We start from the raw sequence: 24,507 nt of genomic DNA, 5'->3' as shown, positions 1-24,507 counted from the left end.
TTCCCTAGGACCCAATAATCAGTCAGTTCTTCCCAACACTGCTTCTGTGGTCCTTCTCTGCACTGCTGCCTTCAATTGTCTACTACTCCACACTGTTGGAGTCACACTGGACCAAGTGAGTGAGTGGGCCCCCCCAACCTTTCTCTCTTGGGAGGGGATGTTGTCCCCTATACCCATGACAAAGAACCTGCAAAGGAACATTGGAGGGTGAAGTGGGAGGGTGAAGTGAAAATCGTTTGGATACTTACCTTTTCTTCTTTTCAGATCAGGCGAAAACAGAATAATGATGATTAAGGTGTACATTTTTCTGATCTTCATGGTGCTAATCCTCCCCTCTCTGGGTCTTACCAGGTATAAAACATCACTTTCCACTTTGAGATCCATGCCTTTCCTATAGAAACATGGAATTTCACTGGCATTGAACTATGAGTATTTTTATTTTTTCATTTATATGTTTATAATTTAGAGCATGACTGTAGGGATTTGGTTAGAACTCAGCATTATCCAAAGAGAAATGCAATTCTCCTCCTCTTTTTTACTTTTGTAATTAAAAACAAAATTACCTTTTAGCCTTGTCACTTTAGCCATCAACAGATGTGTTCTATTTAAAAAGTCATAACAGAGAAGCAGCATGATATGGTGGGGAAAGCCATAACCTCTAGTTAGGAGATTTGATTTGAATCCCATTTCTTCTAGTAGGATGACTTTGAACAGGCCCCCCTTATCTTTGATAAGCTTTGAGAGCTGTAAAAAAAGGAAGGATCACTCCTCCTGATCAAGACTAATTCAAGGTGTAGAATGAGACATGTGTTTCAAGGCCCAGCCAGTTAAGAATTTGTTTTGTTTGATTTTGTCTATTTGCTATCAGAGTTTTGTTTTTCTTATTTTTCCCAAGGAAGGGAGGCAAGATCAGAAGAAGAGTGAAGCTAGTAATAGGTTTACAAAGAAAAGAAAGAAAAATGGATTAATGAAACATTTTTAATGCACAGAAGAAAACAGAAGGAAGTCTAGAACGAAACATAGACAAAGAAGAGAGCTTTGAAAGTATAAAGTTGAATTTGTTATATTTAGAAGGAAAAGCCAGCTGTACGTAATCAAGACTGGGCAGTTTCATGGACAGTCTTCTTTTTCCATTCTGGGTGTGTGTGTATGTGTGTGTGTCTGTCTGCATATATGTCTTTGTGTCTGGGTCTCTCTATGTCCCTGTGTCTGACCGTCTCAATGTATAGTGAAAATAATCTCATGGGATCCCTTTCTATTCTAGTCTAGATTTTTTCTTCCGGTGGCTATTTGACAAAGCTTCTTCTGAGACCTCAGTCAGACTGGAGTAAGTGATACACATAGCATCTGCCCACACATACATAACCCATGTTCTTTCACTCATCTATCTGGCATATTCCTTGGGGCAAATATCCTGAAATGGAATGGGGGTCCACCCAGGATGAAGGAGGAAACTGGTACAGAAGCTTTAAGGTTGAAATCAGTGCTTTAGAAGACATTTCTCCTGCCCCTCAACTCCCTCCCCAAAAAAGCAAGACCTTGGGCTTTGCTGACCCACATTGGGATTTCAATTACCCTTGGGGTAGGTGCCTGTGGAGCCTTCCATGTCAGCATCTCTGTGAGCTGACCCACTTTTTACTGTGCTTATGGAAATGTTATTAATTTTCTAAGGATAAAACTCAATTAGCTAGAGCCTTTATTCATCCTCTGAAACTTATTTACAGCAAACTCATCCACTTGGGGGAGCAGGCTCATTTGGGAAGGGAAGCAGAAGGATAATTAATACTGAACTGGCTGTCCTTGTGGGATCTGTTTGCCTGAATAATCCAGACATCAGCTGTAAACACATTCATACAGCCACACACCTACTGTCCTTTCCAAGAACTATTGCCCTGCCCTCCTGCTTATATTCTGCATATAATAGAGTAGTTCACTAGCTTATCCCTCCAGCTTCCTCAAAAGATTATTCCCCAAGGAGAGGCCAAGCTCTCCTGTCCTCCCTGTCTTATTGGGACCTTCCCTTGCCTGCAGTCTCCTTTTGGTGCTCTATCCTTGATCCTGACCCAGCTTTTCCCTTAGGTGTGTCTTCCTGCCTGACCAAGGAGCCTTCTTTGTGAACTATGTCATCGCCTCAGCCTTTATTGGCAATGGCATGGAGCTTCTACGGCTTCCTGGGCTCATTCTCTATACCATCCGCATGATCATGGCCAAGACAGCTGCTGACCGAAGGAACCTTAAACAGGTGCTGGAAGGTCATCCATGTGGGCTGAAGCACCTTCCTCTCGTTTTGTTTCTTTCATTAGTCACTTAGCAACAACTGTCTGAGCAGTCTGGGAGGAGTGAGAGATAAAGAATAGACTAACTTGGCTTTTAAGAAGCTTATAACCATAAGCAGAATACTCAAAACAGTGAATGGTACACTCCAGGATTTAATCACTTGCTCTCAGTAAAGTAGGAATTTAGTGATAAAAAGGGAAAGAGCAGTACATTGGAATCACAGGACTTGGGTTGCTATTTAGAGGGAAGGGAAGAAAGAAGCAATTGGGGTTAAGTTGCCCAGGTCATATAGCTAATAAGTGTCAAGTGTCTGAGGATGGATTTGAATTCAGGTTTTCCTGACTCCAGTGCTCCATCCACTATGCCACCTAACTGCTCCTATTATCTGTGTAACTTGTGCAAGTTACTTAGCTTTGAGGGGACCTCATTTTCCTATTCTATACAATGAGGGCGTTGGACTTAGATCAGGGGTTCTTAACCTTGGTCATGGTGGATTGAACACTTGTCCCAGAATCTGGAAGACTTCAGAAGAGTTTAGGTGCAGTCTCAGTTACTTATAATGTATGATACAGGCCTATATGTCCCTAGGCTAGTTACTTAATCTCTATCTCAATTTCCTCATCTATAAAAATGGGGATAATAATCTTACTTCCTATAGTAAGGATCAAATGAAACATTTTATAGTGCTTTTTGAAGCATGAAATATTTTATAGTGCTTTGTGAAACATAAAGTTCTATAGAAATGGTGCTTGGTTGTTTCAGTTTTGTCCAACTCTTTGTGATCCCATCTAATCACCCCGTTCTTGCAGAGATACCAAGATAGAGAGAATCCTGTTCAGTTTATTTTACAGATAAGAAAACTGAGTTAAACAGGGTGAAGTGACTTGCCCAGGGTCACATAGCTAATAAGTATCTGAGGCCAGATTTGAGCTCAGGTCTTCCTGATTCCATGCTCATCAATCTATCCACTGTACCACCTAGCTGCCCATATAAATGCCAGCTATTGTATTTAAAACATTTGATAATTGTATTTCAGTATAATCAATTTCCCTCATAATTCTTTGAATTTCATTTTATGCATTTAAAAACATTATCTGAGAATTCTGTAGGCTTTACCAGACTGCCAAAGGGTCTGTTACAAAAAAGGTTATGAACCCAATTTAGATGGTCTCCAAAGTCCCTTCCAGCTCTTAATTTCTATGATCCTATGAATTAAAGAAGGATGTGTCATCTGCAGAGTGTGTTGTATGTGAGGCCTCACTTAAAGTGAATTGATATTGTCAACTTGAAGATACACAGATTGTCAGCAACTTGGGATATTTTGGCTCTCAAAAACAACAACATATTAAGTTTGCACGTAAACTTTTAAGTTTTATTTGCATTATTAACATTTTTTCCTTTACCTTCTTAAATCTAGAGATTAAAAAAATAAAACAAACCCTGATTTGTAACAGTTGCCAGTTTCCATCCTGTAAATGTTTACACTGAAAATTTAACTGTTGCCTCTCCCCAAGCCATTTCAAGTTGATTCCAGCACACCTGTCTGCATCTCAGTTTTCTTTTCTTCTATAGATAATATCTGCTTTCTACCCCCCTCCAGAAATAGGGAAGATTATTGTAAGACAATTTGTACCCTGTTGTTTAAGATATTGGGGTGGAGGATAGCTAAGTGACTAGCGAATAGAGCATCAGCCCTGTAGTCAGGAGAAGCTGAGTTGAAATCTGACCTCAGATACTTAATTAGCCATTTGAGCCTGGGGAAAGGAGAGGAGAGGAGAAAGAGAGTGGAAGCAAGAAGAGAAGAATCAATAGTACTATACATCCATGGAATTGTCAGAATAAAATCCTATTTAGATATCTGCATATGCATTATTGTGCTTCAGATCTAAGATAGCATATTCAAGAAAGACTTCATAGCAAGAAGATAAACTGATTTCAAAAGACTGAAGGGGTATGCATTTTGAGAAGGAGGGAAAATGAAATCATAATTCTAGATCTGAAAGGGATCTCAAAGACGATTTAGTCCCCCCCCCCTGTTTTACTGAAGAGGAAACCAACTTGGTTAAATGACTTGCCAACCAATTAGCATCAAAGACAGGATGTTTGTTTCCTGCTTCTAAAACCCCTAATTATAAAACCTCTCACCTTTTCCTTTCTTTTTAAACTACCCCCTGGTCTAAGACTTGTAGCTGGCTTTTAAGATGACATAAAACTAGAAGGTTCCCCTTCCCCTGCTCCCACCCCTTTTCTCTCTAAAGGAGTCCTTTCCTTCTGACTTCTAGAATCAAGCCTTTGAGTATGAGTTTGGAGCCATGTATGCATGGATGCTATGTGTTTTCACTGTCATCATGGCCTACAGTATTACCTGCCCAATCATTGCACCTTTTGGTGAGTGCTCCCCTCCCCCATCAGTATTCTTTGAAATGCTGAACCAAATAGAATTCTCAATTATGAGTTTGGAAAAGAGTTTGTCCCAGGAAAGTGCTGAGGGTAGATGCCAGAGATCACAATCACTCCTGTTGGAGTTGAAATGGGGGTGGGTTAGATGGTTCATCCCTGGCTGCCCCCCCCCACTGTGACTGAGTGGGGTAGATGGAAATGGGCACCAGGACATTAGAACTGAAGAGTGGCCCCTCCTGATTATGTATCATGTCACCCTGATCTTTGGGTTCCTTGCCTCCTTCCCTCAGGTCTTATCTACATCCTTCTCAAGCACATGGTAGATCGACACAACATCTACTTTGCCTACCTCCCTACCAAACTGGAAAAGAAGATCCATTTTGCTGCTGTGAATCAGGCCCTGGCTGCACCCATCCTCTGTCTCTTCTGGCTGTACTTTTTCTCCTTCCTGAGGTTAGGTGAGTAACCCTGCCAGACCAGGCTCTGAACACACCTGTGCAAGAGTGATGCTGCTGTGTCATTGGTACCCAAACACTTCTAGCCAGACTGAAGTCAATCCAGCCACTGCTGTCTAAGAGGTTGTGGAATTGTGGCTGTGGATGGGGGAGACAGGAAGGATCCCCAAAGACAAAGCAAAAAAATTCAGGAGCCAGAGGTCTAGGAGCAATGCCAGTGTTCTGTTGCTTGTTGCCTTGGTGATGTTGGGTCAGACACTTCACCTCAGTAGAATTCATGTCCTCATCTGTAAAACTGTAGGAATTTGTCTGGGATCCCTTTCAGCTCTATTTCTATGATAGTATGAAGCGACTAATGGATTTCAGGTTTGTCTGAAGCCTCTCTTTGGGAAGCTTATAGCCTTAGTATCCCGGATTTGGAAATGGTGTCGTTTGTGTGAGCCAATTAATCAGATCTCTTGCTGGTTTTAAGATATCTAGTTAATGGTTCCATCAGAAAACAGCTTGACTTAAGGATGGTCCTTGTCTGTATTTGGATGAGGTCTTCAGCGAAGTCATCTTCCAAGTCATTCAGTACAAAGACACAGTCCACAATGTGAAGGACCCAGATTGCTGGCCTGTTTCCTCTAGAAAAAGTTGTGTATGTGTGTACACATGTATTTAAATACACATGTGTATATACATGTGTTTGCACATATTCATGCTTTATCAAGTTGTCTGAATTGATAGGGGATTAGAGTTTATTAAAGGTGGAAAAGGTTGGCAGAGTTGCTTCTCAGAGTCAATCTCTGAGCAATCGTTTATAGAAGAAGAAAATGAGGTCCCCTCAAAGTTAAATGACTTGCCCAAGTCATATAAATAACAAATAGAGCAGTTAGTGGATAGAGCACTAGACCTGGAGTCAGAAGAATCTGAGTTCAAATCTGGCTTCAAATGCTTGATGCTTATTAACTGTGTAACCCTGGGCAAGTCACTTAACTCCAGAGGAGCATGAATGGGACTGAGACAAATTATGAATCTAAAGATTCAGAGATAAAAGTAAAACAATCCCTATTCCTAGGGAGCTTACATTATTTTGGAGGTGATGATTTAAAGTAAAAGATCACAGGATCATAGATTTGGTGGTAGAAGGGACCTTTAGGTGAATTGTCCAAAGTCACACAAATGTAGAAGGTGGCAGGGCTGGAATCCAAACCTGGGACCTTTGATCCCAAATCTTCAGCTTTTCCTACTTGTAGCACTATATTTCCCTAAATACAAGGATATGCAAAATTGACCCAAGGTTTCTTTGGGACAGGGAAGCCAGGGAAAGCTTCCCATAGGTTTCTTTGCAAGTGGAGGGGAACAGCCCAGGAGCCAAAGAATCTTAGAGCTCTCGTATTGGTGGGGAGGGGAATATCCTCTCCTTTGGTTCAGTCTGGAGCTTCCTGCAATTTGGAGAAGACCATTCTTTTGCAAGGTCTGAAAGTGTGGAGTCTCTTCCCTCCAACCTTTCTTGCGTCAGGTCTGTTCTCCAGGGCTGAAGCTTGTTTCTGATGCTCAGGTTTCCAGGCACCCACAAGCCTATTTACGTTGCTAGCTGTGCTGTCCACCATCGCCGCCTGCATAGGCTACACCTGCTTTGGATGCTTCAAGCACCTCAGCCCCCTCAATTACAAGGTGAGATAATTCCATCATGGGTAAGGAAGAACAATGAAGATACATCCACTACTATTTTTCTGCACATTCTATTTTTATTTAAAGTGGGGTGGGTGGGGAAGGAATGACAGGGAAGAAGGGGTTGAGAGGGGGCATGTAGGTAATTTGATATGATGTGAATCTTCCCCTCCCCAGTTCCCACCAACCTTTTCATTTTACAGATAAGGAAACTAAGGCTTGGAAAACAGGGGGAGGTGGGTAAAGGTCACACAACTTAGAGACCTCAGAGTCAGGATTTGAATGCAGATCCTTTATAACTAGTAGTATTTACACCACCTTTCCCTGTCCCCCATTCTTCATTACCCCTCCCCCAGTCTTCTATTTGTACTTCAGATGAGAGTCTGGTGCCAGCTGGTGCTGTTATACTGGGTGTTAATAGGCTGTTTGTTTGGAGGGTGTCAGTTTGAGACGATTGGTTTTGTTTATCGTTGCAATTTTTGTTGTCATTTATAGACAGATGAATCGGCAAACGACAAAGGAAATGAAACAGATGGACACCTCCCTCCCAGAGCTGCCGTAAGTCACTGCTTTTACTGGTAGTTGCAGCAGCAGCAGTAGTAGTAGTAGTAGTAGTGGTACTGGTAGCACTAGTGGTAGTGGTACTGGTAGCACTAGTGGTAGTGGTAGTGGTGGCACTAGTGGTAGCACTAGTGGTAGTGGTAGTGGTGGTACTGGTGGTAGCACTAGTGGTAGTGGTGGTACTGGTGGTAGCACTAGTGGTAGTGGTGGTACTGGTGGTAGTAGTAGTGGAATGTGTGGTTTGCTTCATTGCTCAGCCTAATGTGGTCCTGGCACAAGAGAGCACTACATACAAGCACTCCAGAATCAATCATTTTGGAATAGTCACTCCTGGTTCTACAGTGAAGCAAGCTTCTAAGTTAATGCTCATTGAAATCAGTCCCCATTTCTTTCAGATTCTCTGTAGCCCAGAAAAGATGAGTCTTCCTAGGAAATTCCAGAATGGTCATTTTGGTTTTTGTCTTCTCTCCCAGACCTCTAGGCTCATTTTTCTTTCCTTCAGGGTTTAGACATGTAACTCTCTGGTTTGGGGAAGAGAATCACAGAGTTCAATAATTTTGTTCACCTTACCAGCCAATATTTATTAAGAGTATTGTGTGCTAGGGATGTAAAGTCAAAAATGAAACAATTGTTTTTAATATTCTGTTCCTAGCTTCTTTCTATGGTGCAAGGATTTTCTTCTCCTATGTGGTGAGGAGGCTTCCTAGGTCATGAGATTATAGCTTTAGTGCTAGAGAGTTCATTTTAGAACTAAAGAAACTGAGGGCTATACATGCTCAATGATTGGAGGCAATTCAGTGGATGGAGTGCTGTGCCTGGAATTAGGAAGACCCAAGTTCCAATTCAATCTATAGACATTAGCTATATCACTCTGGTTATGTCACTTCACCCTGATTGCCTAGGAGGCAGCTAGGTGGCTCAGAGGGATAGAGCACTGAGTCTGGAAACAAGAAGACCTTAGTTCAAATCTTGCCTCAGACTAGCTGAATGATTCTGATTAAGTCATTTAATCTCTGTTTGCTTTAAACCACTGGGAAAGGAAATGGCAAATCACTCCAGTATCTTTTCCAATGAAATTCCATGGATTGTAATAGTACACAGGTTCAAAAAGAGTTGGATAGGACTGAACAACAACTTGCCCCAGGTTATGGGGGAGGGTACAAATGATTCCACTCGTGGGTAGGACTCATGGACTCATTGGAGAAATGACTTCAGAGTTGTTCTATTATCAAAGATGTACCTATTGAAGAGGGTGGAAGAGGAAAGAGGGGGAGAAGCCAGAAAGAACAGGATGAATTATGAATGTCAATCCCTTCTTCCTTAGCCATGGGCCATGCCTAGGGTCAGTATTGTATTGGAGTGAGAAAGAGAGCTTCAAAATTGCTTACAGGTCTGGTTTAAACCTTTGCATACTTGTCCTAAACTTGGTACTGTGAGTAAATAGACAGCCAAGTGATGCCATGGATGGAGGGCTGGACCTGGAGTCAAGAAGATCTGAACTCAAATCTGACCTCAGATACTAGCTGTGTGAATGAACCTAGGCGAGTCATTTAACTTTTGTTTTCTCAACTGTAAAATAAAATGAAGAAAAATAATAGCACCTACCTGGCAGGATCAAATGAGATACTATTTATAAAGTGGTCAGAAGAGTCTAGCACTGCAGAGGGTGGAGAGTTGGGGTGGGGTGCTGAGATCTAGCCATGGAACAAAATTCCCAACTCTTCTTTGTCAACAGACGTATGTACCCAGAGTCCTGAGCAGCTTGGCCTCTGAGAGGACTTCCCTGTCCCCACAGGACCAGCAGACATATGGTGCCATCCAGAACATCAGTGGGACTGTGCCTGGACAGCACTCTCCAAAGTTTTCAGACTTTGCTGCTTCCTTGGAGTAACTGAGATAAACTGACGACACAGAATAAGCATGAATGGGGCAGAGACCTCTGTCTGGCTCAGAAGGAGAAGCTGGACAGACAGCAGCTTGGTTTCCAAGCACCTCAGTTTTCCCATTCTTTTCTTTGGACTCATTTTAAGCTCCATTTTTCCTAGTACAGGACAAGTCAGAATGGTTCATAAACTGCTCGGTGCATATCTATTAGATGGCCAGCTTTCTGGATTCCTGATAACCCCTTTTGAGAGATTTTTCGTACCAGCTCTGTCTTCTGGTAGTGCTGCCCTTATGGTGCCAGCATATATAGTTCATTGTCTGCAATGAGGTACTTCAATTAAGGGTTCCCCTTAGCATTGTGGCCCTGAACAAATAATCCAGGTGAAAGGTCCTGGGAATAAGAGACTGGAGCCAGAGTAACCTGAGAAGGAGTTTTTCTTCCTCCTGAGTCCTTGCACTAATATGTATATCCAGGCATATATGTATACCAAATACACCTATCCTTCAGTGAGCCTTCAGAGGCAAAGGTTGCTGAGTAGGTTTCTAGGTCAGAGGAAGGGGGCTGCTCTTAGTCCAGTCTTCGCTCTGCACCATTGCCTTCCCACCAGCTGGGGAGTCCCAGTTTACTCAGTGCTGGACCCAGTCTGCTTGAGACCTTCCCAGCAGCTGCCCCAGGGCTGTGGTGATGAAGGGGAAGGTGGATTCAAAGCCTGTCTCTTGTTTGGTCCTTGGTTTGAATCCTGACTCCATTCACAGTGCCATTGCTCCTTGTCTCCAGCTGCCTTATTGCTTGTAATGGTTCTTCTACTTTCCTCTTGTTGCCTTATGATATCTATGACACTGCCAGCTACTTCACCCAGGCCATGTATCACATGGTACAAGGATGAAGATGATGGTCCTTTAATAAAGAATAGAACAGAGCATGCACATATAGCCAGGCCAGGTGAGATTCTTTTTTCTGACTTGACCCTTCCCTCGCCCCTCTCCTCCTTCACTCCCTGCTCTTTGCTCTGAGAGCAAAGCCTGCCCCCCCACACCCCCAACACACAGCCCCCCACTTTTGGGTCAATGGCTGCCTTCTGATGGCTGCCGTAGTCCCTTTCTACCCCACCTCCCCAGTCTGGCAGTGTTGACCCAATGTCATAGGAATGAGTACCTACTCTAGAATAAGGACCTCAGCTTAAACCCATTAATCTCCTGTGTGACCTTGAGCAAGTCACTCTCTGGGTCTCAGTTTCCATTATGTATAAAAAGGAATTTGGGACAAGATAACCTCTAGAGTTCTAAATCTCTATGTTACACAACTGCTTGAGTGAATGTGTCTTTTCCCAGCCCTGGTTGCCCTAGCAGACCTCATTCCCTGGCTTTCATCAGAGGCTTCCCCTCGTTTCCCCAATGAATTCTGCCCCTTGACACTACACAAGTTCTTCCAGTGTTATGTTAGTCCTCGATTCCAGACTTACCTTTGGATTCCACTATCTGACCTTGCTCCAAGGACTATTAAACCCTGGCTTCCTGATCAGACCTGAGTTTTCCCTCAGGTCAAAGGAAAATATCTATCTAATCTTTTGTGACTGTGTGACTGGTTAAGTGAGAAATCCATCAACCAACCAACATTTATTGAGAGCATTGTATGCTAGGGTTGCAAAGTCAAAAATGAAATAATTTTTAAAATCTGTTCCTAGCTTCTTTCTGTGATTCTCTTGGTGCAAGAGCCCTCATTTGAGTATGTCAAGTCATGAACTGTGGTGCAAAAGTACTAAAGAAAGCAGTCATCAGATGAACAGTGTTAGTATCTTGGAAGAGCCTGGAAGAAGGAAGACCTGCTGGTTTTCCAGACCTGGAGTGCTGGCCCTATTACCCAACAATATCCTCTGACGATCTCCTCTCTTGTGGCTAGGGTTGGGCAAAGAAGGGAAAGGAGAGAGTGTTAAGCTGTCAGATCACCTGGACCCACTGTAGTAGAGAAGATAGGTGACTGGTAGAGAGCTTGGGAACAGGTAGTGAAGAGACCTGGCTCTAACTTTTTTTAAGTAGGTGGCCTTAGGCAAGTCACTTAATTTAGCTTGGGGTCACCTTCACTTCATCAATAAAGGGAAAAAAAGACTCAAACATCTCTTGCAACTCTAAATCTATGAAGTATGATCCTGTCAGGGCAGAACTTGCTTTCACAAGTTCCTTCAGAAAAGCAGAGTTTGGGACTCAGAAAAGGAGGCATTCTTCCTACTGGCCTACAGATGGTGCCAGTGGAATTTGTAGAGCTGAAAGGGACTTGAGACTTGGAGTTCTGGGGTCTCCAACCTTTTTGGGGATCATACACATACTTAGTAGTAAAGATTTTTTGAGCAACTACCCACATTATATCTTTATTTATTTATACATTACAAACAAGCACTAACAATTAGCCATATTGTGAAATTTACTCTGAAGACCCATAGATGGAAATATTTGGTCCAAAAGTCAATGGAGAATTATTGCTGTAGTGAGTGACAAGTCAAAGCTGTGATTTAGGAATTGGCAAGTATGTGGGATGGATTTGAGGGGGAGAGATCTTTCTAAAATTCCAGGCTAAAGGTGAAGCAGGCCAGAACTGCAGTGGTTACAGTGGAAGAGATAATGGGGATAGAAGTGAGAGATTTTGCAGAGGTAGAAATGACTCAATTTGCAACTGGATATAAGAGGTGAAAAATGAGCTCTTTCAAAAACTTGGGTGGTTGGAAAGATAATGGTGCCTTTCACAATGATAGGAAAGTTTGGGAAATGGTGGGGTTAGGGAGAAAATGAGTTTTAGGATATAGATCATAGGTGATCTGTCCTATTTTGAGGTCCTTTGTTCTACCTAAAGCAAAACGTTGGGAGGTCCTTAATAGTTTTCTGCCCTTCAAGGGGGTTTGCCATAGGCACTAATTGATCTGGGAAAGTCAAAGGTAGACCTACTGTGAATTATACCAGTAGCATCTATGCAGCTGCTGCTAGGGGTACCTGGGTATGGGATTAGGTTACCTGCCCTGAGGAATCAATATACAGCTCAGTAGGGGTGAGTGTGGACGTTTGCACAGAGAGAGAGAGTAAAAAGGGTTGTGGTTGTTTATACTAGACAAACTTCATGATTGGTTATCTTAAGGACAGTGGGGTATGGCATCTCCCTACTTTCCTATAAGTTAGTCCATCACAGGGCTCTCACTGTGACCCCTACTTAGAAGATCAATGAAGTAATCCAGGCCCTTGAGTTTACAGATGAGAGAATATAAAATCCATGGTCACCCAGTTTATAAGTAAAGAGGGAATATTCAAACTCAGGGCTTAACCTATTTTACACACACCCACATGTCTCCAGGGTCAAGAACCTCTGCTAGACTGGCGGCAGATGGCTGAAGAACGTTTTTGCAATTTCTTGGTTCCCTTGGACTACGTATGTACCTTTCTCTTACCTCACCCAAGGTGACAGAACACTGATATGTGTGTACCTGAGAAGATAAGTAGAAGAGCCACAAGATTCCTGGCCAGAACATTCAGTCTGACTTCATTTCTCATTCACACCTTTTTTTCTTCTTTTTCCTTCTTGGCAGCCCAGAGGCATTGTGTGCTATCCTGAAGAGCCTCTTCAAAACAGTATTGAAGCAGGATACTGCTTCTAGTGCTCTTTCATTGTCTCAGGGTAGGGGTGGGGAACCTTTTCTCTGCCAAGAACCATTTGGATATTTGGAACATAATTCATGGGCCAGACAAAATTATCAACTTAAAAATTTCCCCCTTCCCCACACCTTGGCTCCCATTCCTTTGCTTCCTAATGAGGGAAAAATGGGCGAACCCGAGGACAGTAATCCATACCACCCCTCAGCAGCAGGTCTGACAGCTGTTATCAACAATTCTGTAAATCAAGCTCCTCTGTGGGGCCAAGATTGACCCCTAGGGGTTGGGAACATCCACTCAAGTTGCTCCACTCTAATTGATTGGATGCAAGCAAAGAATATAAACTAGTTGGATTAGAAAATCCCCAAGATTCCTCCCACCTTTAAACCCACTATCCCAGTGAAACAAAAGAGACCCAAAGGTTAAATGACTCGTGGGAATCACAGAGGAACTCGCCCCTCCTCTCAGTGCTCCCACCAACTGGGGACTGACCAACGGTTTTGGGAATGAGCTAACCACCAGTGACTAGGGAAAGTGGGAATGGGGCAACATTTTATCTGACCTCAGCTCTTTCACCTTTGAGGACAAGAGGTTGGGAGCTGGCTTCTCAGTTTGAAATGAGGGCAGGCAAGAAAGGAGTCAGACCTGTTTTCCTGAGCTTTGGAGGCTTTGAGCCCAGTCATTTAATTTCTCCTGGCCATGTCTCTTCCTAAGATGATGAGGTGACCGGATGAAATCTAGAACCAGATCTGATGAGTCAGAGGAGTTGGTGCAGTCCTAGACCAAGGGCAGGGAACATCCAGCCCAAGCTGTATTAGGTCCATGAAATCATTTGGTCTGGTGCTGGCAAGGTAACTGCAGGTGGGACTCAGAATTCAATAAATTTAGGAGCTTTTTAAGGATGAATTGTTTGTTCAAATAGAGCAGGTTAATTTTTAAGCTGATAATTTCGTCTGGCCCATGAATGATGTTCTAAATACCCAAATGGCTCTTGGCAGAAAAAAGGTTCCCCAACCCTGTCCTAAAACGATGAAAGAGCACTAGAAGCAGTATCCTGCTTTAATCCCGTTTTGAAGAGGCTCTCTGGGATGTTCAGCACCAGTCATACACACCCCATTTCCTCCTCTCCCCACCCCCAGTTTCCCTTATGTTCAAGACTCAAAAGTTCTTATGAAGCAAAAAAAATTTATTATCAAAAGCTGTTTTCTCTTCCACAGGCCCATCCAGCCCAAATCTACCTCAGCAAGCCAAGGAAAGTAATAAGACTTGTATGGAAAATGGAATTTGGGATTTGTATATCGGGCCCCACCCAGCAAAAAGTGATGGGGTAGAGACTTGGGCCTATGATTTATTCAAGGGGGGGGATGTCAAGGATGAGCAAACTGCCTCCACCAATGTAGAGCTGCACCATCTGCAGCCTTCAGAGGGAAGGGAAGCAAAATCATTCATTTGGCAGCCCTGTCCCATGATAAGCTATATAAGTAAATAAGCAGCAGATAAAAGCTCCAGTAGCAAGGGGCAAAGAAACCAGTGCCACACCTCCAAATTAAGACCCTTTATACTACCCTAGAAATCAGTTCTGGGTAGCTGGGGCACACAGAAGTTTAATAGTATCTGGCATATATCACAAGGATGAGGTCTGATTTTCCCAGCCTAGTGGACCAAACTTGGGATTCGAGGCAGGGAGAACTGATTCACCTCCCTCCATCATTGTTTCCAAGAGGCAGGTTGTAGATGTTCATCTACATCAGAGAATTATGATTTAGGTCAGGAGGTGTTGAAGGGGAGCCTGGGGCATCTGGGAGATGATTGGGGGAGGGGAGCTTCTCCTTCTGAAACTCACTTCCTCTTTAATATCCCTGTGAACTTTTGGATGTCATCCGCAAGCAGCACAGGTTCCTCAAAGGCAGCAAAGTGACCCCCTCGGGCCATGTACGTGTAGGAGCAGAGATTTGGGAATTTTTTCCGAGCCCAAGTTTCTGGGCAGTGCAGCAACTCACAGGGAAAGGCAGCCAAGGCGGCAGGCACAGATACCTGCATCCTAGAAAACAAAAGATGACAACTGAGGCCGGTAGGTCGCACAGCTCTACCCTCTTCTCAGTCCCCCAAGAAGGTTCCGAATCATCATTCAGAGGGAAACAGCTCTTTAACTCTTGGGGCTCACTGGGATGATTCAAGGGAAATTCAGGTGGAATGCAAGTTTTCTGATTGAAGGATTTAACTGCCTTTCCCTAGCACCCACTAGGGAAGTGTCCTCTCCAGTTTGTTATACAATGAAAGAGAGGATAGGATGGTAAGGATTCGGATTAGGATGATGGAGAAATTCAGTCCCAAATCCTGCAAGAAGGAAACCCTCCCCCCACCTATCCAAAGAAATTTTCCTTAAGTTGTAAGACTCACTTTGAATGTTTATGTACACCTAAACCTTGGCCAAGATTCTCCTTGTAGAATCGCTGTGAGGGGATAATGCTGGCAGTCACCCAGTAGATCATAATATTGGTCAGCAGATCATCCAAAGTATATTTCCTGTACAGATCAAATTAAAAATCCCAGATAGAATCAGACTTTAGGGAGACATCAGCATTCAGGGTCTCTTTCAGGGTTTGGAGATGCACAGGGAAGAGAGTATAAGTAAACATAAAGAAATATAAAGTAAATAAGTAAAAACAAAATATCCATGAATATAGAATTATGCAGGGGAGGAAAGGGAAAATGGGTGAGGTTGGGATAGGGCACCAGGAACTGGGAAGGTTAGGATAGTTCTGGTCTAGAAAGTAGCCTCTGAATTGAAACCCAAAGGAAGCCAGGAATTACAAGATAGTCAGTCCTATGTGCAGGCACTGTGCCAGGCTTTGGGGAGAGAAAGAATGGTAAAAGACAGTCCCTATCCTTAAGGAGCTCATGGTCTAATGTAAACAATAGTAAAAAACTGTGCAAAGTATAAGGAGGATAAATCAGAGGGAATCAACAGAAGGAAGACACTAGCATTAAAGAGGATGAGGGAAAGGCTTCTTGTAGAAGGTGGAATTTTAGCTGGGACTTGAAGGAAACCAAATGATGAAAATGAGGAAGGAGATCAATCCAGAAATGGGAAAAAGCCGGTGAAAATGCCCAGAATCTGCAGATAGAGTGTGTGAAGAGGAGCAAAGAAACCTGTGTCACTGAATCCCATAGTCCATGGGGGTGTGAGGTGACTTGAAAGCTGAGAGAGGATTAGGTTTGGAAGGGTTTTGAATGCCAATGGAGGTTTTTTTTTTTTGTTTTGTTTTCTTTTGTTTAGGATTTTGCAAGGCAATGGGGTTAAGTAGCTTGCCCAAGGCCACACAGCTAGGTAACTATTAAGTGTCTGAGATCAGATTTGAACCCAGGTACTCCTGACTCCAGGGCTGGTACTCTATCCACTGCCACCTAGCCGCCCCTAAATGGAGGGTTTTATAAATGATCCTGAGGAGATAAAGAACCATTGGAGTTAATTGAATAAGTGACATAGTCAGTGTCTTTGAGAAGTACTTTTGAAAGACTGACTTGACAGTTGAGTGGAAGATGGACTGAAGAAAGGAGAAACTTGAAGCAGGGATAAGAACCTGCATCAGGGTTGTAAGGAGAGGAGATATATCTGAAAGATATTTCAAAAGATAAAATAAAAAGGACTCAGTAACAGACTAGATATGGGGGGGTGAAGATGTGAGGAGCCTGAGACAACACCCAGGGTTGTGAATCTGGCTGACAGAAAATGATGGTGCCATCAACATTAATAGCAAAATTTGTAGGGGGTAAAGTTTTGGGGGTAAAAGTAATGAGTTCCATTTTGGATCCACTGAGTTTTGAAAGACTATGGGAAATTCAGTTTGAGATGTCTAATGGGCAATTGGAGAAGAGAGTCTGGAGATTAGAAGAGAGGTTAGGGCTAGATAAGAAGCTCTGGGAATCATTAGCACAGAGATGATAATAGAGACCATGGAAGCTGATGAGACCACCAAATGAAATAGCATAGAAAATAAAAGAGGGCCCAGGACAGAGCCCTGGGGGCCACCCACCTTTAGGAAGCTTAACCTGAAAGAAGATCCATCAAAGGAGGCTTGAAAAGGAGCCATCAGATAGGTAGAAGGAGAATCAGGATAGAGTCATATCATGGAAACCTAGAGAGAGGAGGTATCAGAGGAAAGGGGGATAGATAAATATAAAACAACACAAAGAGGTCAAGAAGAATGAAGAATGAGAAAAGGCCATTCTATTTGGCAATTAAGAGATCCTTGGTGGGGGTGGCTAGGTGGCACAGTGGATAAAGCACCGGCCTTGGAGTCCGGAGTACCTGGGTTCAAATGTGAGTTCAGACACTTAATAATTACCTAGCTGTGTGGCCTTGGGCAAGCCACTTAACCCCATTTGCCTTGCAAAAAAAAAAAAAAAAACCAAAACCTAAAAAAACAAAAAACAAAACAAAAAGAAGAGATCCTTGGTGATTCTGGAAAGTGCAGTTTTAATTGTATGATGAGATCAGAAGCCAGACTGTATAGAGTTAGGCAGAAAATGAGAGAAAAGGAAGTAGAGACATGGATTATGGGAAGAAAAGATATGGGATAACAGCTAGTGAGAGTGGATTTATCTTTTTTTGAGGATAAGGGAGACATGGATATGTGTGAGAAGGTAGTAGTTGGAAGCTACTAGTAAACAAGAGAAAAATGAACTTAAATGAGAGCATGGAGATGACAGAAGCATTTTGTTGGAGAAAATGGGATGGACTGAGATCACTTGTGCAAGGAGAGGGGTTTGCCTTGGTGAGGAGCAAGGCCTTCTCTTTATGTGAGACAAGATAATAGCAGAGGGCAATGGGAGGTGTGAAATGACATGAGAAAGGAAGAAAAGGCAATGGGAAGGAAATAAGCATTTATTAAATGCCTACTATATAGCTGTGTGACCCTTGGGCAAGTCACTTAACTCTGATTGCCTGGCATCCAGAGCCATTTGTAGTCGTCCTGATTCATATCTGGTCACTAGACTCAGATGGCTCTGGAGGAGAAAATGAGGCTGGTGATTTAGCTCAGCACCCCCTCATTCAAATCCAATTCATGTACTTGTCATGGCATCACTTCCCTGATGTCATGGTCTTCTTTGAGAATGAAGGACAAACAAAAGATATCATGGTAGGCACTTTACAATTATTATTTCATTTGATCCTCACAACCTGGAAGGTGTATCATCCCCATTTTAGAATGAGGAAACTGAGGCAGTCAGATGTTAAATGATGTGCTCAGGGTCACAAAATTAATAAGCATCTAAGATCAGATTTGATCTCAGAGTCTTCCTAATTCTAGGCCCTCTGCTCTCTTCACTCTACCATATAGAGAATTTTTTGGAGAATGGCCTCAAATTTTTCAGTGAAGATGAGCTAAGGTGAAAGGTAGAACAAGGAGAGGGAAAGAGTCATGAGAAGGCTTGAGGGATTTGGCAAGAAGTGTTAGTAAAAAAAAAAGTATTGTAGTGAGTTGGACAGTGGCTAGTCAGGTGTAAAAAGGCTGCCTTGTTGTAGAAAGGGTCCCACTAAGTCCATAACATAACTCTGCACTGAATCCAATCATCATTGTTTTCTTTTTTTTTTTTTAAATGGTGAAGGCAGCAAATGGTGAGAATAAATCAAGGCTGAGGACTGGCAGGGTGAGAATATTGATGTGATAAAAGGACAAAGAGAGAGAAGGACAGAGTAGAGCATAATAGTATCACAAAAGCTTCAAGTTGGGGGGAGGAGAGTACAGTTAGTGCAGGGGGAAATGTCCTGAGGAATTGAAGGTTTGTAGGTCAAAGATGAACAAGTTTGGGAGTGCAAGGCAGAGGAAGAAGTAGAATGACAGACAAAATGGAGTGGAATCAAGTAAGGGAGTTTCAGAGTTCATGAACATGGAAGCAGTACATTTGGCAAAATGAAGGAAATCATCATTTTTGTGGCTCAAGTGGGGCACAGAAGAAAATCATGTGATATGAGTAAATTAAGGAAATTTGAGCTGAAGGGGTTTGAGAGAATATAAGTAAGTACAACGGCAGGACTTGGGAAGAACTTTGAAGGAAGAATTTTGATTATGTAGTAGATATGGATTGAGTGAAACTCAAAGAGTTGACTGAGTGACATCAGTAGAGGGAGAATGTAGAAGTGGCAATGGGAAGCAAGGAATATTCAAACTCCCCTACTGTAACCAGTGAGTCGGGGGAAATGGATAAAAATGCAGCTAGAGCCGGAGAGGCAGAAATGTGGGAGAAATCCTTCCCCCTAAAGAACCTCAGGTACATCCATCAAAGCCATTTACCATTCTTAAGGGGTGTCTTTTACTCAAGACAACACCCAGGTTTTGGTTGTCTCTAAGAGGTGTGCTAGGAAGACAGTACAAGGAACGTCTTTCCTATCCAACTTTCCACCAAGCCTTGGAGAAAAATCAACTGCCATTCACTCACCCTGCCAACCTGCATGTTTGAACCCTGAGGGGAGAGCCAAACTTCCTGTCTGTCATCAATAATGTACACACAAGCAAAAAAAAATGGTACCCAGTGGGGAATATCAGGATAAACACACTAAGCAATTGATGAGAACTTTCTCTTCCTCCAGCTACCACCCTGAGTAAGCAGTGGGCCATGGGCTGGTGGGTTGAACATGAGCAATACCCATTAAGGGTCCAGGATCCAGTTGGCTAAGCAATCAATCACCATATATTCAATTCAATTCAAAAATTGAGCCCTACCTTATACAAAGAGATTCTGGGCAGGTTTACACAAGACTCAAGTCAATATTAAACATTTAACAAGTCAATTGGAGAATACAATCCAGAGTTGGAGTTAATGAACATGACTAAACATGCTGTCTTCTTGGAAATAGAAATGGACAACGATTTCCAAGTATTCCTGCCTACTAAGACAGCCAGATTGAGATCCTACCCACAAAAGAGTCCAGCTAGTTTCCCATTCAGTCTCTCTGTTGAATGGAATAATCATAGAGCTGGAAGAGACCTCAATTCCACCTCTATCATTTTACAGATGAGAAACCTGAGGTAGTTAAATGATTTCTCCAGGGTCACCAAGGCTCAAAGCCATCTAAAGTAAGTTTTGAATCTTCTTGTCTCCCTTTCCCTATACTCTAAATGTATAGCCTTCTTTTGCCTTCCCCCCCCGCCCCATGCCCCAATCCCCAGTCTCTGGTCACACAGTCTATTACCCACTGTGATTATCCTACTCCTGGATCCATCACTATGTTTTTTTGGATAAAAAATATTAACTCCCTGTGCTTCAGTTTCTACATCCATAAAAAGGGATCATTTCTAACGATCCTACCTCACAAAGTTAGCAGTTGTGAGTTGGCCTAAACAGAGGATTCAGGCCCCTTAGAGCTAAGCAGGCAGAGATAAAGATAAGGATGATAGATGGAAAAAGTAGAGGTAAGATTTCTGTTAGTCTAGGTTTCCCCAAATCTGGTTGGAGATCCAAGATCCAGAGAAGAAAAAGTGGTACCCACTTCTCCAAGCCTCCATCCTCCAGGTTTAGATTTTCTGCATTGGTCCATGTGGAGAACTTCTCCATGATATAGGCAGCCAATCCCACAGGGCAGTTATTCAACGCGCAGCCTAGATGGGGGGGGGGGGGGTGAGGGCAAGGGAGAAGAGAAAAAGTCAGATTCTCTTTAGTAAGTCAATTCACACATCAAGAACCTCAGCTTCCTTAACTGAGAAATAATGTTAATAATAATTCCTGCCTTACCTGCCTGATGAAGTTGAAATGGAGCCAGAAAGTCATCTAGTCCAAAACCCCACCCAATTCAAGAATCCCTTCCATAGCAAAACAGTCAGCCAAACTCTCTGCTTGCATCCTTCCAGTGGTGGGGAGCTCACAACCTTTTAAGGTAGCTTAAGGATTTCATTCTTACACTTAGGAGAAATCTGCCTTCACTCATTGATCTGTTTTTTTTCTCTTCTGAGGTCATGGATTTTAGAAATTTAGAAGTTTAATCCATTTTCCACAAGATAACCCTTTACATGGGGTTACAAGATTGAGAGCCAGAAATGTGCTGAGAGCCTTTCATTTCACAATGACTTCATTTTCTTGGACTTTTGAATAGACCCAGGATACTCTCTTTTCTCCCCTCTGCTAACTCCATCCAAGTTTCACCCAAGGGCTTTCTCCTATATGGCACCTCCCCATTCTCCTCATTTTAGCAAATCCTCCCTCCTTCCCCTTAAAAAATGTTTTTTTTTTTACTTTGCAAGTATTTTGTATGCACTTATCTCTGTAAAATAGAATATAAGCTCCCCAAGGGCAGAATCTACTTTCTTTTCTATTTTTTGTATCTTCTGGACCTAGAACCATGATACTCAATAAATGCTTATTGAATTGAATTGGATCAAATTAGATGAAGTCTCAAAACTGAGTAGGAAGGCTGAGACTGGCCTATATTGTTTTAAGGCTAGGGATGCTTTGGGGGGGTTTTTTAGTTGTGCAGGGTAAAGGTGTGATTTCTTACCTACTGTATCCGGCTTGGTAGACTGGATGTGCATGTAGCCAGATTCTTTGAATACAAAACCAATGATCTTCTTGACAGGGTACAACAGCTGCAAATCCTTCTCCCGAAAGCCAAAAAGCCATGGGCACCACCGTCCCAACAGCAGAGACAAAAGCATGGAGAAGTTGCCATTCTCAATGAAGCACATATTTATATGGATTCCTTTCACCTGTCTAGGAATCCAGAGAAAGGGGATTTACATCATTGCCAGCTGGCCATGAAAGAGGAGGTGGGGGCTAGAAAACAGGGCAAAGAGAATAGGGAGAAGGAATGGTAAAAGACAAAGTCTAGGAGAAAGGAAAAAGGTGGGGTCAAAGAGCATAGGGAGAAAGAAGTACAAGCACCACCTTCAGCTTCTGGCCATTCTAGTTTCAATGTCCATTGGGTTTCATTCTAATCCCTTCAGAAGGTCACTGAATTAGAGGAATGCTGGGATTATAGGTCATTCTACCAAGGTCTCTCCCAAATTTCAGTAGCCTTCTCAACTTGGAGACCTAGTCCCTGGCTATCCCCCTAGCCCTAGCCCTAGCCCTAACTCATGGGACCTGGCTTAGGTCATCCCTGGTTTGGATTTCAATTCATTCTTTTTTAGAATGGAGATGACCTGTGTCTCTGGTGAGTGACATGGTTGTAAATGGGGGATGGGAAAGGAGTCAAGAAGACTAGACCTTACAAACTCAATCTTGGGACCAAAAGGTCCTTGGCATTAAAAGGCAGCAGATATTCATGGATGCCATCACTATCATCTCAAAACACTACTGGGTACCAGGGAATTCATGTCCTATGGAATGAGGAGATCTGGAATAAGAGCCAAACTCTGTATCTGGTGCCTGGACCAGGGTACCTGAGACAAGGTGGAAATTGGGATAAAACCATTTGGCTTCATGGAGAGAGAGATGCTTGTGTTGCTATATGAATGCCCCTATTCCTACTGATAAGGCCAGAGGCATCACTATAACCACCTGTATATTCACCCAACACACAAAAGCACAGCACTCACAAGGGCGCCATCTGGGCTATGTTGGTACAGATCAGAGACCCCCAGTCACCACCCTGGATGAAAAATTCTTGGAAGCCCAGGCGACTCATCAGCTTACAGAAGATCTGAGCAGCAGCCACACTGTTGAAGCCTGGAAAAGGGTGGGATGAACAGAAACCAAAAACTGCTTTGAACCTAGACTTTTTCTGGTTCCTATCTAAATTTTTCAGTCTCATGGGAAGGTTATCTAACCCTTTGTTATCTGCTGATTATCAGGAGCAGGGGGCCCAAAAGAGTGGAATCCTAAACCATTGGAGAGAACTGCCATCCATCTCCCCATCTTTCAAGGGACCACAGGATTCTGACTGCCTCACCCCTGTTATCTACTTTTGGGACAAAAAAAAATCTGGCATCCTGGTGCTTTTAGCCCATTTTCCCTCTCCTCCTCAGAGGTCAGATACCACTTGAGAAGGTCAATAGCAAGAAAGAATTGATTATTTTTCCTCTGTTGCCATCACCAGTCACTAAACCTATTGCTGTCATCTCTTCTCCTGTATAAAGCCCTTCTTGACTTCTATAAATTCAGTCCTAGTGGTTTAGTTAGAAGATATATTATGGGAAGGTTCTGGAGATATGTAGGAACATGGTGGCAATCATTATAGGTAGGCAAGCACAATGTCTGCCTCATCCTCAAGGTCTTCTAATATGCTGACCGCCATCCCTCCCCCAAAATATGAATCTAGCCAGAGAAAGATAGATGAAGAAAGCCTGAGGAGAAACATGAATATATGTTTTTAGCATATAGAACAATGTCTTAAATAAAGCAGGCACTTAATAAAAAAATTATTCAATTGAATTAAGGGTAAGTGAATGCATGTTGTATATACATATATATATATATATATATATACATATATATATGTATGTAATGGTGAGGGTACAGATATAGGACTCTGTATGGGCATGTGTACCCAGGAAAAGCCCTTGGGCACTCAAATCTGCAGGAGAATAACTTATTCACAAATGGTTTTAAGTTTATTAAGCTAGACTGAACTATTCAGTCTAGAGATAGCTAGGTGGTACAGAGGATAGAGTACTGACCTTGGAGTCAGGAGGACCTGAGTTCAATCTTACTGTGACTCTGGACAAATCACTTAACCCTGACTGCCACCTCCACCCCCCAAAAAAAGATGTAATAGTTTGATTTAATGTTCTGTCCTCCCCTGCTGCTCAACACCCCCCTCTAAAGAGGAAGTATGAGAATGTGATTGTGAGTTTTGAAAGTCTAACCCTGTTTCTTTAGGTTAGACTAAAGCCTGTGCTTCTTAACCCTTATACAATATCTTTTATCCCTCCCCTTTTTCACCTTTACTCTTTGATTATACTGTTCCTGCTTCTTCAAAATTCACTCTTCCCACTCTCTCTCTTTGAGGTTCCTCCTCGTCCAGTAGCATCTTATAGTTCTAAAGACAATAAGCCCTATCCTGGATCAGTATCATCTTGTAGTTCTAAAGACAGTAAGCCCTATTCTGGATCCCCTGGGAGGATACATTTATGGGAGAATTTAATCAGGAGTAGATACTGAAGTGAGGTGCTATACATGGACTGGGCTTGCTACCAATGCTCACAGACCAACATTCATACCTTTCTTGTGAGGTGCATCAGAAAAACCATAGCCAGGAATGGAAGGGCAGATGACTTCAAAAACCTGATTATAATTCAGGCCATGGCTCTCAGGGTCAGTCAGGAGAGGAATGATCTTGTAAAATTCATAGAAGGAGCCAGGCCAACCATGAACCATTAACAGGGGTTTTACTTTGTGGCCTGATGGCGGTTTTGGGGGCTTCACATGGATGAAGTGGATGTCAAGCCCTGGAAAGAAATAAAGCAAGGTCAAACAGATTTACTTGAGTAAGATCCTGTACTGCACATTACAGCCCAACCACAACCCACATCATGCTCTTAGGAAACTAAGCCTCTCAACCACAGGGTCTATCACTTAGTACTCCATATTTTCTCTCATAGTTTCATGTGTTCTCATCTTGTCTTCCCAATGGACTTTTAAACTCCCTTAAGGACAGGGGCTTTATTCTATTTCTATATGCTCCTAACATATATCACAGTAC

At 42.7% G+C, this 24,507-nt stretch overlaps 2 protein-coding genes across 5 annotated transcripts in view; one reads left to right on the top strand and one right to left on the bottom strand.

The window, feature by feature from the left end:
* TMEM63A (transmembrane protein 63A) overlaps positions 1 to 16,025 on the top strand; it is a 51,500-nt gene extending 35,475 nt beyond the window's left edge. For all 3 annotated transcript variants that reach the window (XM_074222809.1, XM_074222808.1, XM_074222810.1), the window contains 9 exons: positions 9 to 115; positions 265 to 351; positions 1,265 to 1,327; positions 2,080 to 2,242; positions 4,560 to 4,665; positions 4,968 to 5,135; positions 6,676 to 6,791; positions 7,284 to 7,346; positions 9,085 to 16,025. In XM_074222809.1, the coding sequence (XP_074078910.1) occupies positions 9 to 115; positions 265 to 351; positions 1,265 to 1,327; positions 2,080 to 2,242; positions 4,560 to 4,665; positions 4,968 to 5,135; positions 6,676 to 6,791; positions 7,284 to 7,346; positions 9,085 to 9,240 (1,029 nt within the window). In that variant the 3' untranslated portion in view covers positions 9,241 to 16,025. The remainder of the gene's footprint in view (positions 1 to 8; positions 116 to 264; positions 352 to 1,264; positions 1,328 to 2,079; positions 2,243 to 4,559; positions 4,666 to 4,967; positions 5,136 to 6,675; positions 6,792 to 7,283; positions 7,347 to 9,084) is intronic.
* Positions 14,032 to 24,507, bottom strand: part of EPHX1 (epoxide hydrolase 1) — a 50,643-nt gene continuing 40,167 nt past the window's right edge. For both annotated transcript variants that reach the window (XM_074222811.1, XM_074222812.1), the window contains exons 5-10: positions 24,026 to 24,253; positions 22,403 to 22,532; positions 21,364 to 21,575; positions 20,362 to 20,470; positions 15,267 to 15,392; positions 14,032 to 14,907 (exon numbers count right to left, since the gene is read on the bottom strand). In XM_074222811.1, the coding sequence (XP_074078912.1) occupies positions 14,706 to 14,907; positions 15,267 to 15,392; positions 20,362 to 20,470; positions 21,364 to 21,575; positions 22,403 to 22,532; positions 24,026 to 24,253 (1,007 nt within the window). In that variant the 3' untranslated portion in view covers positions 14,032 to 14,705. The remainder of the gene's footprint in view (positions 14,908 to 15,266; positions 15,393 to 20,361; positions 20,471 to 21,363; positions 21,576 to 22,402; positions 22,533 to 24,025; positions 24,254 to 24,507) is intronic.

The sequence above is a fragment of the Macrotis lagotis genome, chromosome 2 (genome assembly GCF_037893015.1).
Source record: "Macrotis lagotis isolate mMagLag1 chromosome 2, bilby.v1.9.chrom.fasta, whole genome shotgun sequence".
Classification (NCBI taxonomy): Eukaryota; Metazoa; Chordata; class Mammalia; order Peramelemorphia; family Peramelidae; genus Macrotis; species Macrotis lagotis.
This window is presented reverse-complemented; position numbering and strand designations above follow the sequence as displayed.